The 20,289-nt window shown below is 41.0% G+C and overlaps 1 protein-coding gene across 3 annotated transcripts in view; it reads right to left on the bottom strand.

The window, feature by feature from the left end:
* Positions 1-20,289, bottom strand: part of LOC110961527 (unconventional myosin-Ic) — a 78,661-nt gene that overhangs the window by 11,507 nt on the left and 46,865 nt on the right. For all 3 annotated transcript variants that reach the window (XM_051957893.1, XM_051957895.1, XM_051957894.1), the window contains 16 exons: positions 19,905-20,020; positions 16,041-16,239; positions 14,741-14,821; positions 14,217-14,396; positions 11,803-11,901; positions 10,026-10,136; positions 8,844-8,915; positions 8,421-8,540; positions 7,488-7,561; positions 6,507-6,612; positions 4,844-4,924; positions 3,880-3,971; positions 3,638-3,732; positions 2,658-2,704; positions 2,483-2,563; positions 1,880-1,985 (listed from right to left, as the gene is read on the bottom strand). In XM_051957893.1, coding sequence (XP_051813853.1) covers positions 1,880-1,985; positions 2,483-2,563; positions 2,658-2,704; positions 3,638-3,732; positions 3,880-3,971; positions 4,844-4,924; positions 6,507-6,612; positions 7,488-7,561; positions 8,421-8,540; positions 8,844-8,915; positions 10,026-10,136; positions 11,803-11,901; positions 14,217-14,396; positions 14,741-14,821; positions 16,041-16,239; positions 19,905-20,020 — 1,660 coding nt within the window. The remainder of the gene's footprint in view (positions 1-1,879; positions 1,986-2,482; positions 2,564-2,657; positions 2,705-3,637; positions 3,733-3,879; positions 3,972-4,843; positions 4,925-6,506; positions 6,613-7,487; positions 7,562-8,420; positions 8,541-8,843; positions 8,916-10,025; positions 10,137-11,802; positions 11,902-14,216; positions 14,397-14,740; positions 14,822-16,040; positions 16,240-19,904; positions 20,021-20,289) is intronic.

The following is a 20,289-nucleotide window of genomic DNA, read 5'->3' as shown; positions in this document are numbered from 1 at the left end:
TTTTTATGAGTTTTTTTCAGCAGTGGTGTCCTCCTTGGTCGTCTCCCATGAAGTCCACTTTGGCTCAAACAACGACGAATGGTGCGATCTGACACTGATGTACCTTGGCCTTGGAGTTCACCTTTAATTTCTTTGGAGGTTGCTCTGGGCTCTTTGGATACAATTCGAACGATCCGTCTCTTCAATTTGTCATCAATTTTCCTCTTGCGGAGGAAATGACACACCTGAGTTAATCATGTCACTCTGGTCAAATAGTTTTCAATCTTTTATAGAGGTACCATCATTTTTGTCCAGGCCTGTTTCATTAGTTTGTTTTTTTAAATAATTATGTTAATCAACAATTCAAAAGTAATGGCTGTTTTTGATTATTTAATTTTCAATAAATTTTTATTTATTGTTACTTTTGTGAGTTTCAAGTGATTTCAGTGAGAATTGTGGGTTTTTCCTTCTTTAACTGAGGGGTACCAACAATTTTGTCCACGTGTGTACTTTCACATTTCACATAAGCCTTTATATGAGGGAAATAACACAATTCATAAGATGAAACTGTTATGTTTTATACATATATTCCAGCAGCAGAGGCATCTATTCACAGGCGTGTAGGGGATACGACAATATGAGAACCATGATGGTGGGACACTGCATTACTTAGAAATTAGGAAAATCTGTGCTTAGTAACAGAAATAAATGTCATCATCGTATTAACTGGGGTGTTCACATACAGTATGTACAGAGAACAAGAGTCCCCTTTCTGCACTTGTCTTTCATCGCAACTTTTAAATCACTGCAAATCTATTATTTTGTGTTTATTTTACGCACAAACTGCAATGTAATGTCAGAACTACAGTATTTTGGAAGCAATGCAAAAGTTTGCCATAATTCATGACTGGGTTACATTTTATTGCACACAGAAATGATTGGTATCACTAGATTGGATACATTTTGCTTTTTATTTTGATATACCTACAGCATGAAACAACAGGAACCTCCAGATGGAGCAGCAAGAGTGTAAAAATGGGTGAAGATATTAGTACGGATGTTACTTTGCTGAAGTTTGATCTGTCTTCATAACATTATTACTTCACTACGTACAGTCTGTATTTATGATTACATGTGACGTAAGATCAAAATGATTTTTTCTAACGACTCATTGCACAGGCAAGTAACTGGCATTGATTGAAGAACGTTATCGTCATACACACAGCAGAAACACATCTGAGTGATGAAATTCTTATTTTCCAAGTTCCCTACACACAACTGAAATAACAAATAAATAAAATAAGATGCAAATTTAATAATAATAAAACAATAAGAATGGTGTAATGATCCAGTCATGTGGTTTTATTTGATACAGGCCACAGCTGGCTGCAATAAATAATAAAAACTTGAAGACCAATTCAGCTTAGGGAGGAGAGGGATGGTTCAGTGAATTTGAGGCTCTCAGGGTTAAATGTCAGACAGATTCTCTAACTATCACGCCAGCAAAACCAGTCACTTTTACAGAATTATGTTAGTCAATGCATTTTTCCTCAAAGATTTTTTTCAGAAAAGTTATAGAAAGTTACAGTTGTGTTTTGATAAATTCTTCAAAAGGAAACACTGCTGGATTTCTCTCCTGTACAAGGACACTGAGGTGACATTTTGATGCTCCAGGGCATTCAAAAAGTTGGAAATCATGAGGTTAAGTACTAAAATAAGTTTCATTTGCAATGTAAATCAACACACTAGTCACAGCAGCTGTTGTGTTGAGATGTTTTTAGCTCCTGAATTGAGGTGTTCTTGATTTGAATATCTCATCTGACAGTATGGTAGTATTCATCTCAACCACTGCCACCTTGGACCATCATATCAACCAACAAAATGAGATTTAATTCCATACCTGCTTGCTTGGAGTCATTGGGCTTGATGCAGCGAACGTACGACGGCTCCTTAGACATGAGGATCTCCATGAGCTTCGCCAGACTGGCTTTGAACTGGGTGGCTGCCTGGAAGGGCAGACACAAACAGACAGACAGAAGATAGATGGAAGCTGGTGAGGAAGGGATGGAGAGATGGAGGCAAGAGGAGGGGAAAGGCTGCTGGTCAGTAAGTGGTCCTAAAAGAGCGTAGAAACTGAGGTGGTGAGGAGCGTAGGGATGCAAACTGAAGCCCTCAGACAGAGATGATGACCTAAGAAGAGCTACGTAAGCAGAGGGGTGGCTGATGTGACAGGCGGTCCAGCAGAGCCCGAACACTGGGCCCAGTGTGGACGAGTGTGACAGCAGCCTGTGTGAGAGTGTGTGCAGGGCGTACAAGTGTCAGGGCATTCCTCAGTGAGTGGGCAGCTGCAGAGAATCCCCATCAGACCGCCCACTCAACACGGGAAAGGGGAAACACACCACTGTTTGTTTTGCTGTGGGAAAATATGCCGGTATGCATGAGAGTAAGGTTTATAAGAGTGTGGAGAAGCAGCAGAGAGCACAAACACAGGGAGGTGTCTCACAGTGTCAGGGCGTTTCTTGTCACTCAGCTCCTCTCTGTCAAAGCACTGTGTCAGGATCTTGTTCTCAGACATAACCATGACCTGCAGACACACACAGGAAGGACATCTTTAACCCCTGAACCTGCATTACAAAGTGAATTCATTCTCCTCTCATCTCACCTAAACTCAGCCTCACCTCTTTCAAGTTCCTGAAGAGCAGGTCGTTGTTCTTGTCCAAAAATCCTGAAAGACAGAAGATGGACTTTTATTTTTGATTCATGTGACAAACACAGAACCCCACAATATCCCCCTCATACCTGCTATAACCAGTAAAGTTTGATCTCACTGTCGAATGTTTTCATTTAATGTAGTAAAAAGTCATTAGATAAACAGTTGTAGCAAGTCCTGAGGCAAACTTACTGTAAATTTCTTTACATCTTTGGGTGACACAAGTTTATGTTAGAGACAGGATTTTACTTCCTTGAGTATATTTGATCATATTTCGGTCAGAGTCCATGCTATTTAGTTAATAACGGAAATAAAGAAAAACAATCCAAGACTGTTACTTCACTTTTGTTCAGATGCTTATCATTTACACCCCCTGTCAAAAGTAGAACCTGTCCTACAACTTTTGACAGGGGGTGTATTTCATCACATGGATGTGATCAGGGCAGGACTCTGATCATACATGTAAAGTTTCAGGCAGATTGGAGCATGTTCAGGGCATTCACACAGCATTTGAAATTTCATGGTGAAGGATCAAAATTCCAGAGGCCGCCCTTTGACTTTGGAAAAAGATTTTAATAACTTTGGATCATTAAGGCCTCCTGTATGTACTGGCCCAATTTGAGGTGAATTGGAGTTTCCCCCTAGGAGGAGTTCGCTCTAGAAAAAAATGAAAAATGGACAAAATCTGACATTCAACGCAAAATAGCTCACTTCCTGTTGGGTTTGGAATGTGGCTGTCACTGACTTTTTTGTTCAGCCTGATGTGCTGCATATGTGTACTAAATTTGGCAGATACACCCCCTGTCAAAAGTTGTAGGACAGGTTCTACTTTATTTGAATGAGAAAGTGTCCTGAAACTTTTGACAGGGGGTGTACATGAAGGGAACCACTATTTTGATACCGTTTACAGCAGCGTGCACACACACACACACACATACACATACACACCGTTGACATTGTAGTTGACCTCTCCAGCATAATGTAGCAGTCTGAATTCTTCACGGCCCATTACCTTCCGGGTCTTTCCATCAGCCAGTTTGTGACTGCAGGAAAACACACAGACAGAGCGTGGACATGTCAGGAAATGGAACAGACACAACTCCAAAAGCTCACAGTCTGGTGCCAGAGCAAACAGTTCAGTTCACTGTGAGACCAAAGTCGCAGAAACTAAGAGTGAGTGGCCAACTAACGTGACAAAGTGAGGATGTCCTCCAACGGTGTCCTCCAGCTTCTCCAGGAAGGTGAAATCACTGGCATCTCCAGGCCTCAGACACTCCTCATCCTGTCAGAGGTAGAAAGAGCAGCAGCCAGTCAGTATCTCACAAAAGAAAAAAATAATGTTTTAAAGACATAACAACTATATAGTTATACGAGGCCAGCATGAGTGGCTAATTTCTGGCGACAATGGCCAAGCAGTAAAGGACGAGTTCAACATTTTGAGAATTTCTGTGGCCTATTAGCCAACTAAAGGAGTGGTTTTAACTGAGGTTAGGAGGACTACAGCCCCCAGACTTTTCAAATTACTGTCTTGTCCCTTTCAATTTTATAATTTCTGAATGGATTTTCATCAGAATCTTTCTATGTGTTGTCCTCTGAGAACCCATAAATCTGTGTCAGAATTCAGTTGGAGACGCAGACACAAATGCAGTCAATCCCTCCTCTGCTTTATTTCAGGTTTGAAAATACGTAATTGGTTTCTTTCATTTTATTTACATAATACTGGAACTAGAATTGAGCCTTAATTAAATCGGTAAAGAAAAGAGATAAAATATGAACAGACATAAATCATCTGGTCTTAGTTTTTGCCTGAGATCAAATCTAAGTCTTTGTTGCTGAGGCCTGCATGAGGTCACTCATGTCTGCAGACTAAATATGAAGCTGGAACCAGTAGATGTTTAGTTGATGTTTGTTTTACACTAAAACTGTATAAACTAAGTTCAGTGTTTTGTGCTGGGCTATCTCTTGGTTGGGTGCAGTGACTCTCTGGAGTCTCTACTACTTGTGTGGTAACCTCCCATAATGTGGAACTATCCCTTTAATATGTCTGTTGATCTCGCAATAAGTTCTTCAAATATTTTGGCAGAGAGTAAACGTAATTGTAGATGAACTCTGTTTTCTTTTAAAATAGGCCCTCAGTGCAGCGTGTCTCCTCACCAGAATGGAGATGATGCCTTTGAACTTCTCCTCCACCAGGTCACAGATGATCTTGTTGTTGAAGTACTGCACCGGCTCCCACTGGAATCACACAAATGCTGGTTAGAGATGAAGTGAAAACAAAACAGCTAGCACCTCAGCTGCCAGAATGAACAGAAAGACACTGACTGTGGAAGAGCTCAGTGGTCTGCTGTGACAGACAGGAAAAGCAAATAAATTAAATAGATTGTTTCTGTGGGGCTGCACAGTGGATGGGTGGTTAGGACCGTCGCCTTGCAGCTACAAGATCTCCAGTTTGCGTCCCCACCTTCCTGGGATCTTTCTTTATGGAGTTTGTTCTTCCTGAGCATGCGTGGGTTTTCTCTGGGTACTCTGGCTTCCTCCCACAGTCCAAAAACATGCTGAGGTTAACTGGTGATTCTGAATTATCCAGTTGTTTGTCTCCATGTGTGGTCCTGTGATAGACTGCTGATCTGTCCAGGTGTCCCCTATTTTCACCCTTAATCAGCTGGGATAGACTCCAGCCCCCTAATGAGGATTAAGTATTCTATAGATAAGGGATGGATGGATTGTTTCCACTAAAATTCTGAGCTGTCATCGCTGGGTTAAAGTTGAGAACAACTCTAATTGATTCTAGAAAGACTAATACCATCAACAAAGGTCGGTGGCCAAACAAAGCCACTCTGCAGTGTGTTTAAATGTAACCTTCTTTAAATAAAACATGTCACTGAGTGTTCACTTTGAAATTGTACTCTCATGATGATGGAAAGTTGTTCTGCCACCACTACTTAGTGCCCATAAACTCAATCATCTGTAAAATTCATGGAATCCTGGCACGCAGACACGCCGTCCACCCACTTGTATGTGGACACACACATATGAACGCAGAGCTCCTCAGGCTCAGCGTGGCAGCATTAGGTTACGTTAGCGCTAACGGTCACATAATTTCCACAGATATGAGCGCCCACGGTCCTGATGTCAGATGATAATGGGCTCTTTGAGAGGTGAATCCAAGTTTCTCCCACAACCTGTTTGCTCTCTGAGCGAATGCATTTATATTAGAGGGAAAACAAGAGGCCCTTGTTCCCAAGAAGCAAAACAAAACAATATAAATGCAATGAATACAAATGGGGAACAGATGAAAGGGAGCAACTGAAGAGAAAACTGAAGACAAAGATCTTCAATGCAGATCTGTTTTGACATGTAATCTTCTTAAGAGCTTTAAGATTTTATCAGTAAATAAATAATACCTGTGACTCTAACGGCGACAGGGTTCATTTCTAATGGAGCAGCATCTTCTATAAATATGTGCACTTACTGTAAATTACTCTGAGGCAAAAGCGCCAGTGAAAAAAACAGATAATAAATTAAATGATCAGTTTCATTTTGGAAAACACAATCACATTAGGAGCTCTACGCCAAGTCTGAACCCCGACAGAGGGAGGAGGAACAGTGGGGCAGTCGAAGGCTGCAATGAGATATGAAAAAAAACTAGGACAGAGGAGCACAGAGTGGAGCTTAAAATGAACAGAAGAGGTGAAAGTACACTCAAGATAAGCTAACCAAGTGTGCACAAAAAACAACTTAGGAAGCAGACAACAGTTTTACACATTATCTGGTGATGAGGGCGCAGAAAACACAGAGACAGAAAGTGGAGTCTGACCGTGATGCCTTCAGCCTCGTACTCCTCCTGCTCAGACTTGAGGGTGAGCTCGATGAAGAGCTGCTGCAGTTTCTCGTTGCAGTAGTTGATGCAGAACTGCTCAAAGCTGCAACACACAACAACCCACACAGCAGCTGAATTAATGCAAACACAGGCACAGAGTTAGCAACAACTTCCGTAACAGTGGAAAAATTTTAAGTGCCTAATTTACTTTAAGCGTATTACTTATGAAGGAAGAAGAATTAAACGTCACACTCAACCAAATAAGGCATAGCTAGGATGCAGGATTAAAGATAAATAAGCATGTAATTTAATTGTCAGTGTTTAGAGGTGGCCTAAGCCATTCTAATCTAATAATTAAAAAAACTCTATTAGTCCTCTGGGGGTAATTCAGGGCACATAGAACAGTTGGACACAGAACAGTAGAAACAACTGTTCAAAAGTAGCAGCAGGCATGTGGTGGTTAAAACAGGATAAATGAAATGACATTTAAAAATGTGATAAGATCAAAATAAAGTATCAAAACTACGGTAATAAAATCAAATGTGGCGTTAGTTCACAGCTCTGGCTTTGTAAACGGGAAATAAGTCAAGTAATCTGGATTCCAGACAGCCAAGAGGGAAACGATGGTGTCTGCAGCGCTATGGTTCATCAGAGCTTGTAAAAACAACATAAACAGCTGTGTTGTGTTTGTGCACCTACATGTTCTTCATTGTTTATTTAATATTTGTTTTGCTTCCGCTATTAGAAAGACACATTCACGTCCACACTGCATAACGCTGGAATATTGGTCATGTTTTTCGTCATCCATGACTTTCGAGCTCAAGGATTCTGAAGCTGCACTGAATGAACGGGTTTGCTTGTTTTGGCTGTTGAGTTCAAATACCAGAACACTGGCCAAATGTAGCACAGGGGAGTACAACTACGTAAAGATATGAAATGTTCTGGGTGTCCAAACCCTTTCAGTCACAGTAACTGTACCTGTTGTGCTGGAAGACCTCAAAGCCATAGATGTCCAGCAGGCCAATGACAGAGTAATGTTTGTGAGAGTCATCCTGGTAATGAAATGAGAAAATTCATCTTTAGATTTAAAAAAAAAAAATCATACATGAAATCTCAACATGCATCACTTTAACAGTTTAGGAAACATTTTATCAAAATTATATTGACAAAATGTGCATTATAGTTCACTGAAGTTTCACTGCAGGTTTTAAACAGTGATTTTATGCAGCTATATTCAGGATAGATCCTATTTTGTGGTGTTTTTGAGTGTATAATGAGGATATTGGTCTAATCTGGCATATAATAAATACCACTACAAATGAAATCCTAAGTGATGATCCTTATGTTCTACGCTAAAAGTCAAAAGTTTGGACACACCTCCTCATTCAACGGTTTTTATTCATTATTTTTACATTGTAGAAGACATCAAAACTATAAAAGAACATACGAAATTTTGTTGTAAACAAAAAGTGTTAATCTTCAGCATTAATCTACACTGTAGAAAATAATACAAATAAATAAAAAGCACTGAATGAGAAAGTGTGTCCAAACCTTTAACATACAACATAATATTGAGTAGTGGTGTGGACTTATAAATGTCCACAAGGTGGAGCTGTGCTGTCACAGAATGAAAGGGAGACCTCCACATGTGCACAATAGTGTGGAGTGATGTTTGATTTCAGTTTGATAGATGCATTGATCGATGGGCTCAAGTCAAAAAGTGAATGAAACAAGATGAGCTAAATGTTTGGGGAAAAAATGGAAATTTGCCAATTGTTCAGCCATACTAAGACACAGTCAGTGGCAAGAGAGTGTGCGTGTGTGCATGTGTATGTGCGTGCATGTGTGTGTATGTGCGTGCATGTGTGTGTATGTGCGTGCATGTGTGTGTATGTGCGTGCATGTGTGTACCGTGTATGCCAGTGAAGCGTTGATCTTGTTAACCAGCCACGTGAAGGTGCGCCCGTACACTGCCTTGGACAAAGCATCCCGAGCCGACGACGCCTGCTCTAGATTCAATGGGCTCATCAGCTGATCGACAAACACACAAAAACACACACACACACACACACACACACACACACACACACACACACACACACACACACACACACACACACACACACACACACACACACACACACACACACACACACACACACACACACACACACACGAAGGTGAGCGGCTAGTAGAGACAGGCAAAAACGCACAATGACAGAGTAACACAAAGTTCAGCAGTAACAGTTAGACAAGCTACAATATTATTACACTGCAGAGGACTAGACATGACACAGTGCTTCTCACACAATCAGAGTGTGTATCCAAACCCACCTCCTCTCCCTTGGCGATTATCTTCTTGTGTGTGAGTGCTTCTGTCAGCACTGAGCCATTCACTCCTAACAACTGGAAAAGCACAACAGCATTAGTTAGCGCCACAGCTCCACCAGGGACAAATACATCACCTGCAGTCACAGACAGCGACATCCTGCTGCGTTATCTGTTCACTCTGTCTGACATTCAGACAAGACTGAGGAAGAAAGTATTCGGATACCAAAATTAATATCCAGATAGTGCCATAGCGAACGAATATTCGGATATTCGGGATATTCGGGTCCAGCCCTAGTTCTAATGCTACATTGTGTTAGCTAATGGTGTTGAAAGGCTCACTGATGATTAGAAAACCCTTGTGCAGTTATGTTAGCACATGGATAAAAGTGTGAGTTTTCATGGAAAACATGAAATTGTCTGGGTGACCCCAAACTTTTGAACAGTAGTGTATTCAAACTTAGTTAAAGTTAGATCAGGGGAGTGACTTCCACCTGTAACACCTGATTTCTACACGTTGCAAGAGAAAATTTGACTAGAAAAGGTCGAAACAGAGGCAATGGGTGAACTGTTGAAACAGTTTGTGTAAAGTAGTGAATAAATGGTTCATACATGCTGAAAGCAATGGAATAGTTAACGAAATGCAGTAGATAAATTATCCAAATAAACCCAAATACCCTATTAATATAATGGCTGAATCTTGACTGAAAGATAAAAGTCCAGCATCTGCCTTTAAGTGGAACTAAATCCAGACTTGCTAATAGCTTGAAAAAATAACTAACGATACCCACTTTAATATAATCGATAGTTTCAAATGACATCTAGTTGAAATCAACTCAGATGAACACATTGTGTAACTTGTCGATGACACCTCAGATAAAAATCATTTGTGAACGTTCACTTTCTTTTCAGTTTACAGTTTTATCTTTATTTTGCAAACAAACACAACTGTCAGAAAACTATAATATGTATTCACGATAACTTTGTTATTTAGTGTATTAAAATGTAAACCTTCTAATAGTAATCATCCTCCTCTCATGTAGGGGTCGATATGTGACCCTCCATACCCACTTTACTGCTGTTTTAACTTTAACCATGATTCCTTCGCTGTGATGTTTCATAAATGCGGCTTCAGGCCTTGTCCTTGTTTGCTCTCTGTTAGTAGTGTTGCTTGGTGCAGCGTCTTACCCTGGCCAGATACTTTATCTGTGTATCAGAAGTTATGCAAGCGCTGCCTTCTTCACCGCCGTACTGCACGTTGCCAAGATGGAGCACGCTGGCGATTATGTTCAGCAACTCCTACACGATAAAACACAGAGAAGGAGGGAAGGAGGGTGATAAAAACAGAGAAAGGCCGATGGATAAGGAGACAAATGAAGAGGAGGAAGAGAACAAAGGCGGCTCAGCATGATAAGACTGTACGTAACTTTCTGCTCATATCTTTATGAGCGACTTCTCTGATAAGTGTGATTTTGATTTGAAAAGAATGAAGGAATCCAGTGTCATACTAGAGCTGCACACTCTCACACCTGTGCTTCTTTCTGTGAGCTCTAAAAAAGTGCTGGAGACAAGCCCAGACTCCTGAACATGTAGGGAGACTCCCACGCTGTGCACAAATAAGTTCTCACTACATAATACCAGCCACACACACACACACACACACGCACACAGTTCTGTCTAACAAACATCCGCAGTGAGACAGGAACAGCCTCAGCGCCCTCAGGCACACGGACGACTTCAGCGTTTGCAGTGAAACTTGTGGCAAAGATTGTTGTGTAGGCATTGATGCACACAGCCCAAGCAGTAATGTTAATTTACATGTGTGTGGAGTAAGCTTTTCTGTTTCAAGATTGTTGTCTGAGGTGTAAATGCAACATATACTGTCCAGTCATGTGCCAGTTTACCTCATGGAAACAGAGACCACTGCTAAGATTTTCACACTTCTTCACTGCAAAGACTTAAAATCTTACCAAGTCTATTTGTCTTTTTTTTTACTCAGAATGTCTCATCCCACTTGATTTAGGATAAATTCACTCAACAAGAGACATTTCAGCAAGATGGAGGGACTTGTTTTAAGACAACGCATCTTAAATATCTTGTTAAGTCAACCAATCTTGAAATTATCTTGTTTTAACCCTCGAGCTGCCCTGCGGGTCAATTTGACCTGTTTTAAAGTTTAAAAATGTGAAAAAAATTTGATATTTTCACAGTGAAAACTTCCACATTTTCAATTTTTGGGGGGGAATTTTTTCCACATTTTTTGATGGATAAAAAGAAATGTTTCAAAAATGTTTCTTTAAGAACATTCGGGTAAAAATCAACCAAAATCCAGCGAAAGTCGCTGGATTTTGGTTGATTTTTACTCGAATGTTCTTAAAGAAAATATTGAAACTTTTACTGATACATATGAAATCACTTTAGATATTTTTAGGATTTTTTTGGAGGATTGTTATTCCTTTTTTTCAAAATAGTTACAATTTTAAGATTTTTTTTCTGAATTTTGTTAATTTTTATTTCTTGCCAAACTTGGGGATTTAAAAAAAAACATTTAAGGGAAACTTTTAAGGAATTTTGCAATTTTTCTTAAATCTTATAAATCTTATAAATCTGGAGAATTCTTTTGCTGAATTTCTGGATTTTTTTCAGACAAGGCAAGAATATTTTTTGGTGACAACAGGAGGGATAAGACACCTAATCTTGACAATCCTGGTAAAACACAGCTTACAATAAGTTTTCCCAGCTAATTTTAAGATCTCAATATTTTAAATATCACATCTTACTTCAAGACATCTTACCAAGACATTTTTCACTTGTTCTACTGATAGATTTTTTTCACTTATTTCAAGGTAAAAGTTCTTTGAAATAAGTTTTTTTTTCTTGTTTTCAGAGGGGTATTTTTTCCAGTGTTTAAGAGGCAAAACAAACATGTCATGGCTGATTTGCCTGGTTTAGACTCGGTCCTCACCTCCACCTCGTCCTCGCTGAAGCCAATCACCGTCAAGGCTTTCCTCACCACCTTCCAATCACTGCGGTCGTTGATGGAGCTCACTTTGGGACAGTTGCCCTGTGGAAAACAACCGCAAAATCACTGCCAAAGCCAAAGCACCGTGAACATGCTACTTATTTACCTTCTAGATTTGATTTTAAAGCCCTTGTGGTGTCATGAGCATGTCTGACCAAATCCAGAGAGCTGGTAATGTGTAAATTGCTGTTTACCGGTGAAGTAAACACCTACTTATGTGTGATGTAAACAGCTATGTGAGGTGTTTTTGCTCAGTAGAGGCTGGAGTGTGTGTGTTCACTGAATGGGAGGGTTCAGCTTGAGCCTTAAGGCAGATTTCTCCCCTGAGAAAAGCTCCACTGACTGTACAGAGACCCTAAGTGAGAGCCTATTAACCAGAACTCCCAGTGGGACACACACCTACACACACCTACACACAGATGGCAGTACAGTCACAGTACTGTAGTTCTGTTAAGTAAAGTCAAAACTTGAACCAATTTTGTAAAAGAGGAAATAGAGAAATGAACAGACACACATACACCCCTGTCAAAAGATTCAGGACACTTTCTCATTCAAATAAAGTAGAACCTGTCCTACAACTTTTGACAGGGGGTGTATCTACCAAATTTGGTACACATATGCAGCACATCAGGCTGAACAAAAAAGTCAGTGACAGCCACATTCCAAACCCAACAGGAAGTGAGCAATTTTGCGTTGAATGTCAGATTTTGCCCATTTTTCATTTTTTTTCCAGAGCGAACTCCTCCTAGGGGGAAACTCCAATTCACCTCAAATTGGGCCAGTACATACAGGAGGCCTTAATGATCCAAAGTTATTAAAATCTATTTCCAAAGTCAAAGGGCGTGTCCGTGGCGGCCTGTGGAATTTTGATCATTCGCCATGAAATTTCAAATGCAGTGTAAATGCCCTGAACATGCTCCAATCTGCCTGAAACTTTACATGTATGACCAGAGTCCTGCCCTGATCACATCCATATGATGAAATACACCCCCTGTCAAACGTTGTAGGACAGGTTCTACTTTATTTGAATGAGACAGTGTCCTAAAACTTTGGACAGAGGGTGTACACATAAATACAGCTACACATATACAGGAAATAACAACTGTACACAGTCTTGATTTAGTATTTTGGTTCAACAAGACACCATTATGAATGTATGAATGTGAACATAAAAACAAACGTGGACAACGGGAACGACATGCAGCAGAGATCATCGGGCTGAACTGAACCAGGAACGTTGTAGTTACACTGCTGGTTATGCTGGCGATGTGTCTTAACCATACAACCATCGCCATCACATACTGCTTAGACATGACCTGATTTAAGTGTTGCTTTGACAAAGTCTACACTGTATCTTATTTATGTAAAGTTCTTATGTGATTGCTTGTGTCCAGCTAATGTTTCTTAAAGGTGGGCAACGTCATAGTGGTTACGGCAGAAAAACCCAAAGAACAAATACACAGTCAAGTCTGAAATTATTCATACCCCTAGCAAATTTTGACTTAAAGTTACTTTTATTCAACCAGGAAGCTTTTCTTTTGAATTGGAAATGACACAGGTGTTTCCAAAAAGATAATAAGATGAAATACATAAGGCATCATTCAGGAAAAAAATATTTCTCAGCTGTTATTTACATTTAAAAGTAACTTTAATTCAAAATTTTCTAGGGGTATGAATAATTTCGGGCTTGGCTGTAAAAACATAAAGATATTTGAAAATAAATGTGTTTAAAATTAGGTTGTTTGATAAGTGAAGAACAAGTGGTGCTTGGACTGTTTAATGTCCCGCTATGATCTACATTATAAAATACTCACTGCATTGATAGTTTGTCAATAAGAACATGACCTGAAGTCTTTAAAACATCGGTTTCACCTTACTGACATGCTAACTTTGGCAGCAAGACACACCAGAATCTAACAAGAGTCTCTAATCATATAGAGTGCCTGTGTGTTCACGGGGGAAAAAAATTTAGTTTCCCCTAAATTACTTAGCAAAGTAGTTCATAAATAATAATTTGGAGCAAATTTCTAGCAAATTAGTGTTCCCTAATGAAAGAAATGCCGAACATTAAACAGATTTATACAGTTCATCCCTAGTAGCATTTAGAGAAATTCCACTCGGCTCTACTGAAGGATGCGTGCCACTCTTTGGTTTTTGATGTTTTTAAAAACACTGGAGGGAAAACTGTGGTCAGATGGTTCAAACAGGAAGTGTGTCGTTAACATATGAGCTGTGGATGATCCTGAGGGCTTTTATCACATAAATACAATTAATTAACGTTGACTGAATTAGACACTTCCACTGAACAGTTTCTGTTATTATGCCACAGTCGCACAATTAAAGTACTGCGTTCTTACTTTGATCAGGTACTGGTACTGCAGAGGGTTCCTCTCCAGCCCCAGGCGTCTCAGCAGGTCTTCCTCTCCTCCTTCGATCAGCTGATAGAAAATGTGGAAGTTCCTCTCCCCGTGGTTCTGGTGAACCACCCGCGACTTCTCCAGCAGGTAGTTGATGATGTGGCCCCCCACCGGGGCACCCTGTCGACGGGTCAAAGGCCAAGGAGGGTGAGGGGAAGAAGAGGAGGAGGAAGAGGAGCAGAGGGTAAGGCTGGGGTACTGAGGTGTGATGTGGGGTTGATATAACATGCAGGATCCACATAGAATGTGCAGTCCATGCAAAACATTGTGGGACGAGCGGCGTAAATAATGAAATAAAAGGACTTTGAACTCAGATTTTATGCACAAAAGCTGAGTGTATTTATACTTTTAACATTTCTTTATTACCATCACAACGAGTAAACAGGTGCCTTCATGAAAATATGAAGCTAGTAATATTTCAACAATAATCTCTTTTGTTCAGAGAAGCTGAATGTTGTGCTCACCTTGAAGTCAAACTGAATGTCCATGTACTTGCCAAAGCGGCTTGAGTTGTCGTTACGCAACGTCTTGGCATTGCCGAAGGCCTGGAGGGAGGAGAGAGTGGGATAGGGGGAGGCGTGATGATGGATGGATTAAGAGGCAGCGATAACAGGAGAATAGAGAGATACAGCGTGATAAAGAAACAATGGCATGACAAAGACAAAGCAGTGAAAGCCACGGGCATCAGAACCCCGGCAGCATCCGTCTAGGACAGTAGCAAAGACTATAAGAGGCACACACACACACACACACACACACACACACACACACACACACACACACACACACACACACACACACACACACACACACACACACACCACACACACACACACACACACACACCACACACACACACACACACACACACACACACACACACACACCTGGAACACATGTGGCTGAGACAGGCAGACACCTAAACGAGCACTTCTGTTAACTGCAGCACCACTGTGGAGCTTCATTCCTCAAAATAATGTCTTTGAACCAAACACAGACATTCACCTCCCTATTCTTTACAAAATTCTACAAAATCATCTCCAACCAGACTTTGTGCCGGAATGCTCACAATGCTTAAATCTACTGTGTGTTTTTGGAAATGCACGATTCTGGATTTCAACTGTGTTTAACTGATGTAGGACTTTGTAAGAATGGACCAAGAGGAATTTAAAATGTGTTTATAGGCTGCAACACGGTCTCACGGGGATTCGTGAAACTGTCACGTCAGTTTTTGTTTCGGTTTCGTGCGCACCAACACGATGTCGTCATGTTTTTCGTGCCGCTCACCACGAGCAAAACCCGCGGTGGTAATCACATCTGAAAGTGGTTTATACCGGCGGATTCATGACGATCTAAGCTGTCCATCGGCGTTTGCGGCCGCCACTGCGGCCGCTGCTTCGGCCGCCGGACATTCTTTAAATTCCTATGCAAATTCGGCGAATTCATGACGATTTAAGCTGTCCATCGGCGTTTGCGGCCGCTGCCGCGGCCGCTACTGCGGCCGCTGCCGCGGCCGCTACTGCGGCCGGATGTTTGGCGGCCGCAATGGCGGCCGCAAACGCCGATGGACAGCTGAAATCATCACGAATCCGCCGAATTTGCATAGGAATTTAAATGTCCGGCGGCCGAAGCGGCGGCCGCAGCGGCGGCCGCAGCGGCGGCCGCAAACACCGACTATATTAACCGTTCAGTCAGTCCTGCTGTGCAGCAACGTGCTGAAAGGCTTTCTCTCAGGGTGGGCCAGATTACTGGAATGTTTCTCACCTCCAGCACTGGGTTGGACTGCAGCAGGCGATCTTTGACAGTCTGCACCTGCTCACTGGCAGGACAGGTGATGGCGTAGTACTGCAGGATCTTCTTGGACGCCTCCGTCTTTCCGGCACCGCTCTCCCCTGAGATCAGGATGCACTGGTCCTTCCCCTCCGTCCTCATGGAACGGTACGAGTTGTCTGCCACCGCATAGCTGGAGGGGGAGATGTCAGGTCAGCAGAGTCGATGTAGGAACATAACATGTTACCAACTATGGCCTGCTTAAGGCAAAGATCAAAGATGTGTGCTGTTACTCTGGTGTTTAATACAGCAAAAGAAAAAGCTCTAAATGTTTTTTTTTAAAAAGTAGCTCAATGTTTGTATTCGACCATTTATCAATATAATGTAGATATAAAGACATCAGATTTAAATCATATTAACTCTGCTACAATGGTGCTAAAATTGATGTAGTCTCATGAAGGTCCTTTTTTTGGTCGAAGCTGTTTAATATTTAGGAGGTTGTAGTGTGTGTGTTGTGTGCGTTGTGTGTACAATTTCAGTGTGGTTTACAATTTATTTTATGAGACACTAAATGTTTGTCACGGTTTGTCAAGAAAACTTTCAAGATATTAAGCACAAAAAAGCCTATAAAGGATAAGCAAACAAGTAATAAGTAAAGAGAAACATGAACCGTGCACTTTAAATATACAACAACTAAAAAACAGATGCAAACACAATTTAAATATCACTTTATAAAGTTCATACTGCAAACACTTAGATTTTGTCCTGCACATTTCACCAACTTAAGTCCAATACTTCCTCTCATTTTAGCTCCTCTTTCAAGAGAAAAATGTTTCTCTTTAGCTGCTAAGTGCCCGGTTTCCACTTTGTTTCAGAGCAGCCCAACCCTTTGTGTGGTTGCAGGAAATGCCCCTATGGAATCTCTTTCAGGGGGAGGAAAACATGACCCACCACAGGACAGGTACTTTGGAGAAAACTGGAAAAAGCTGCTATATGAGCCTCAGTTTTGACTGATTTAACTCAGAGGGAAACAACAACATGCATCATTTTCTCTGCTCTCTTGATGTCCTCATTGAGTACCACTGTTTTCTGTAACATCACCATCAACAATGTAAAGTTCAGCATATAGGCTAGCATAACAAACCTCCATTGTTCTCCTTCCTACATGCTGGAATGGGAACTACATCCAGTAACGACTATTTGTTGTTGTTTTACCGCACTCTGAGTTAACGTAACGATTGAAGCAGCTGGATCCAACGCTGCGGTGGGAACAGAAAGGCTGAAGAGGCAGATTAGGTGGCTCTTCCTGTAAATGTTTGCACTACCTTTACACCCGGCCCGAGTTCCTGCAGTGGAAAGCTGCCTCATGCTCACCAGCTGATTGTCAACTATGTCGGTCTGCTGTGGGCGCTGGGCAGGTCATGTATACGCTGCAAAAACTCATAATCCTACCAAGTCTATTTGTCTTGTTTTTAGTCAAAATGTCTCACTCCACTTGATTTAAGATAAATTCACTTAGCCAGTGACATTTCAGCAAGATGGAGGGGCTTGTTTTAAGCATCCTAAACATCTTGTTAAGTCAAACAATCTTGAAATTATCTTGTTTTGAGTTGTATTTTACAAAAAAACTTAAAATAAGTTTAATACATTTCAAATTAGAAGGTTACATAAAAGCAAAAATCTATTTTTGAGTGAAAATCTGCTATTTTTTAAGAATGTCTGACACCTAAGCTTGACAATCCTGGTTAAATACCGGGCTTTGCAAAAGTTCTGTTACACTCGGTTTCATGATCTTTAGAGACGTTTACATGTCTGAACATCAGCTGGATGACCATCCACAGAGTCGCGGAGAGGCTAAAGAATGGTGAAGATCTTTCAGGTCTTCACCATTCTTGAAAGATCACTGAAAGATCTTCACCATTCTTGAGCCTCTCCGCGACTCTGTGGACGGTCATCCGGCTGATGTTCAGCTGCTTGGCTCTGTCAGACTTGTTGTGGCCAGCATGACGGAGAGCAGATATCTCAACTCTTTTGACTTCCATCTTGATACAACTTCACCGGAGAAAAAAATTGTATTAAGGACACCTGCCTATAAGGTAGAACTTTCAGTTTATTTAATGGAATTCTTCACTCTGACATGTAAACGTCTCTAAAGATCATGAAACCGTGTAACAGAACTTTTGCAAAGCCCGGTATAGTTAAAAATAAGTTTTCCCAGCTAATTTTAAGATCTCAGTATTCTAAATATCACATCTTACTTCAGGAAATCTTACAAAGCCATTTTTCACTTGTTCTATTGGCACGATTTTTTTCACTTATTTCAAGGTAAAAGTGCCTTGAAATAAGTTTTTTTTTCTTGTTTTGAGAGGGGCATTTTTTCCAGTGTATGACTTTATCAGAACCCTTAAAACAGCTTTAAATTTTCAAAGGATGTATATTTTATTTGCAACTTGAAATGGATGATCAAAAAAAGCTTTCAGTTAAAACAGCCACACAATTAAAGACAAGATAAAGTATAAACTCAATGTGTCACATCAGCGTTTCACACGGAGCTTTTTGTTTAACATTAAAAGTGGAATAAATTATTAAGTTTAATGAAAATCCCCAGCGGTTGCAGCACAGTGACAGAAGAAGATGAAATTACTGTTCATCATCATGATGTTCCATTAAAAAATGTAGCTTTTGGAATGTCTTGGTCAGCTTGTGTTTGGACGGTAGCATGATAGCATCTCATAGTGTGTGAACATGGAAAGATAGCAAAGCACCAGTATGATTCATAAAGGCCACAGTGGAACTCAGCCTGCTTTAGTTACAGTATAATCTATCAGCCCTGTGCTCCTATCACCACTGCTATGTTGTTTCAGCCTGTTTGGACACATTTCTGACACCAGACTAATTGCTGGAAGATAAAAAAATCAGGCAGCTCGCCCATAGCTGCATCACACTGCATGTGTGCACAGTGTATGTGTGTGATAGCAGGGAGGGCTGGGGGCTGAGGGGTCAGGTTTAGGTCAGAGGAATTCCCTCTCAAGGGAGGAAATCTCTCGCCTGGTACCATCATTTGCTTACTTTTCTTTCCACCTCTCCCTCCAACCATCCACCTCTCTTTGCCAAAGCACATCTTTCTTTCCACTCAGAGAGAGAGAAAACATTTGGCCACATGCTCAAGTGCTGAAGTAAAGAGACAGGAGGGAAAAAAAACTACCAGCAGTCAGAGTGGAGACAGAAAACTAGTGAGATATTCTGAAATGCTTCGATGACACCATCCAGGGTCTTCATAACGCACTTGATTGTTTCACTGCGATGAGTTCTGGGAGGATTTAGTATGGAATTCCCTGACAACCCTTCGAACAAACACTCGGCCTTATGCCATGACGTCTTGCTAACAGTTTAACCGATAGAGAAAGCGACAGTCAGACCATGAGAGCATTACGTAGCTAGCTGACTCTGGAAAAGTGGCGCTTACATCATATGAGTGTGACATGGACTGTGACAATATTTGGAACACTGCTGTGTCATTCTAGGGGGAAAAAGCTTCAACAAATTCTTTCTTTCAGAGTGTAGCAGCAACAGTAAACAGACTGTCTACCATGAATGACACAGTCAGTGTTTGCGCCAATTCATAAAACACTTTTCACCTGTAATTGCTATGAATCACTCCTCCCTGCTTTCTCTCAAGTCCTGGATTTACAGACAGGCTCAAAACAACAAGCCTCACGAAGCGCAGACTTTTATGCGCAGTCTACATCCAATCCGTCAAACTACATGAGGGCATTTAAATAGACTTCAAATGCTATTAAATGTGACGTGACTGTGTGTAGCTGCAGACTGTTGGGTTTGTAGAGTCCGTGTACTTACATGTGCGGCGAGACCTCGTAGAAGTTGACCCCACGGTATCGCTCCATGTGGTTCTTGGTGTAGATCTCCAGGTCTTTGTATGGGTTGACTGACACCAGCACTGAACCAATGTATGTCTGATGATAAATGAAATGATAACAACTTATAGTACTGTGCAGTAAACTTCAGGACTGAGAGCACTAAAGCAGTGTCAATATTAGAGACAACTACACCCATCTTTGCTGCATGACTGTACTGTGGGATTATCTCAGTTTTACTGCATTTTCTGTCTTTATTACAGGCGTGCTAATTTAATTAAAACCTTACTGTCCCACTTTGTTTTTCTACGCTGGCATGTGAGGACAGCAAAAACACAAAGAAGTCTGCACTATCCATTGGTCTTCTT

The sequence above is a fragment of the Acanthochromis polyacanthus genome, chromosome 13 (assembly GCF_021347895.1).
Source record: "Acanthochromis polyacanthus isolate Apoly-LR-REF ecotype Palm Island chromosome 13, KAUST_Apoly_ChrSc, whole genome shotgun sequence".
Classification (NCBI taxonomy): domain Eukaryota; kingdom Metazoa; phylum Chordata; class Actinopteri; family Pomacentridae; genus Acanthochromis; species Acanthochromis polyacanthus.
This window is presented reverse-complemented; position numbering and strand designations above follow the sequence as displayed.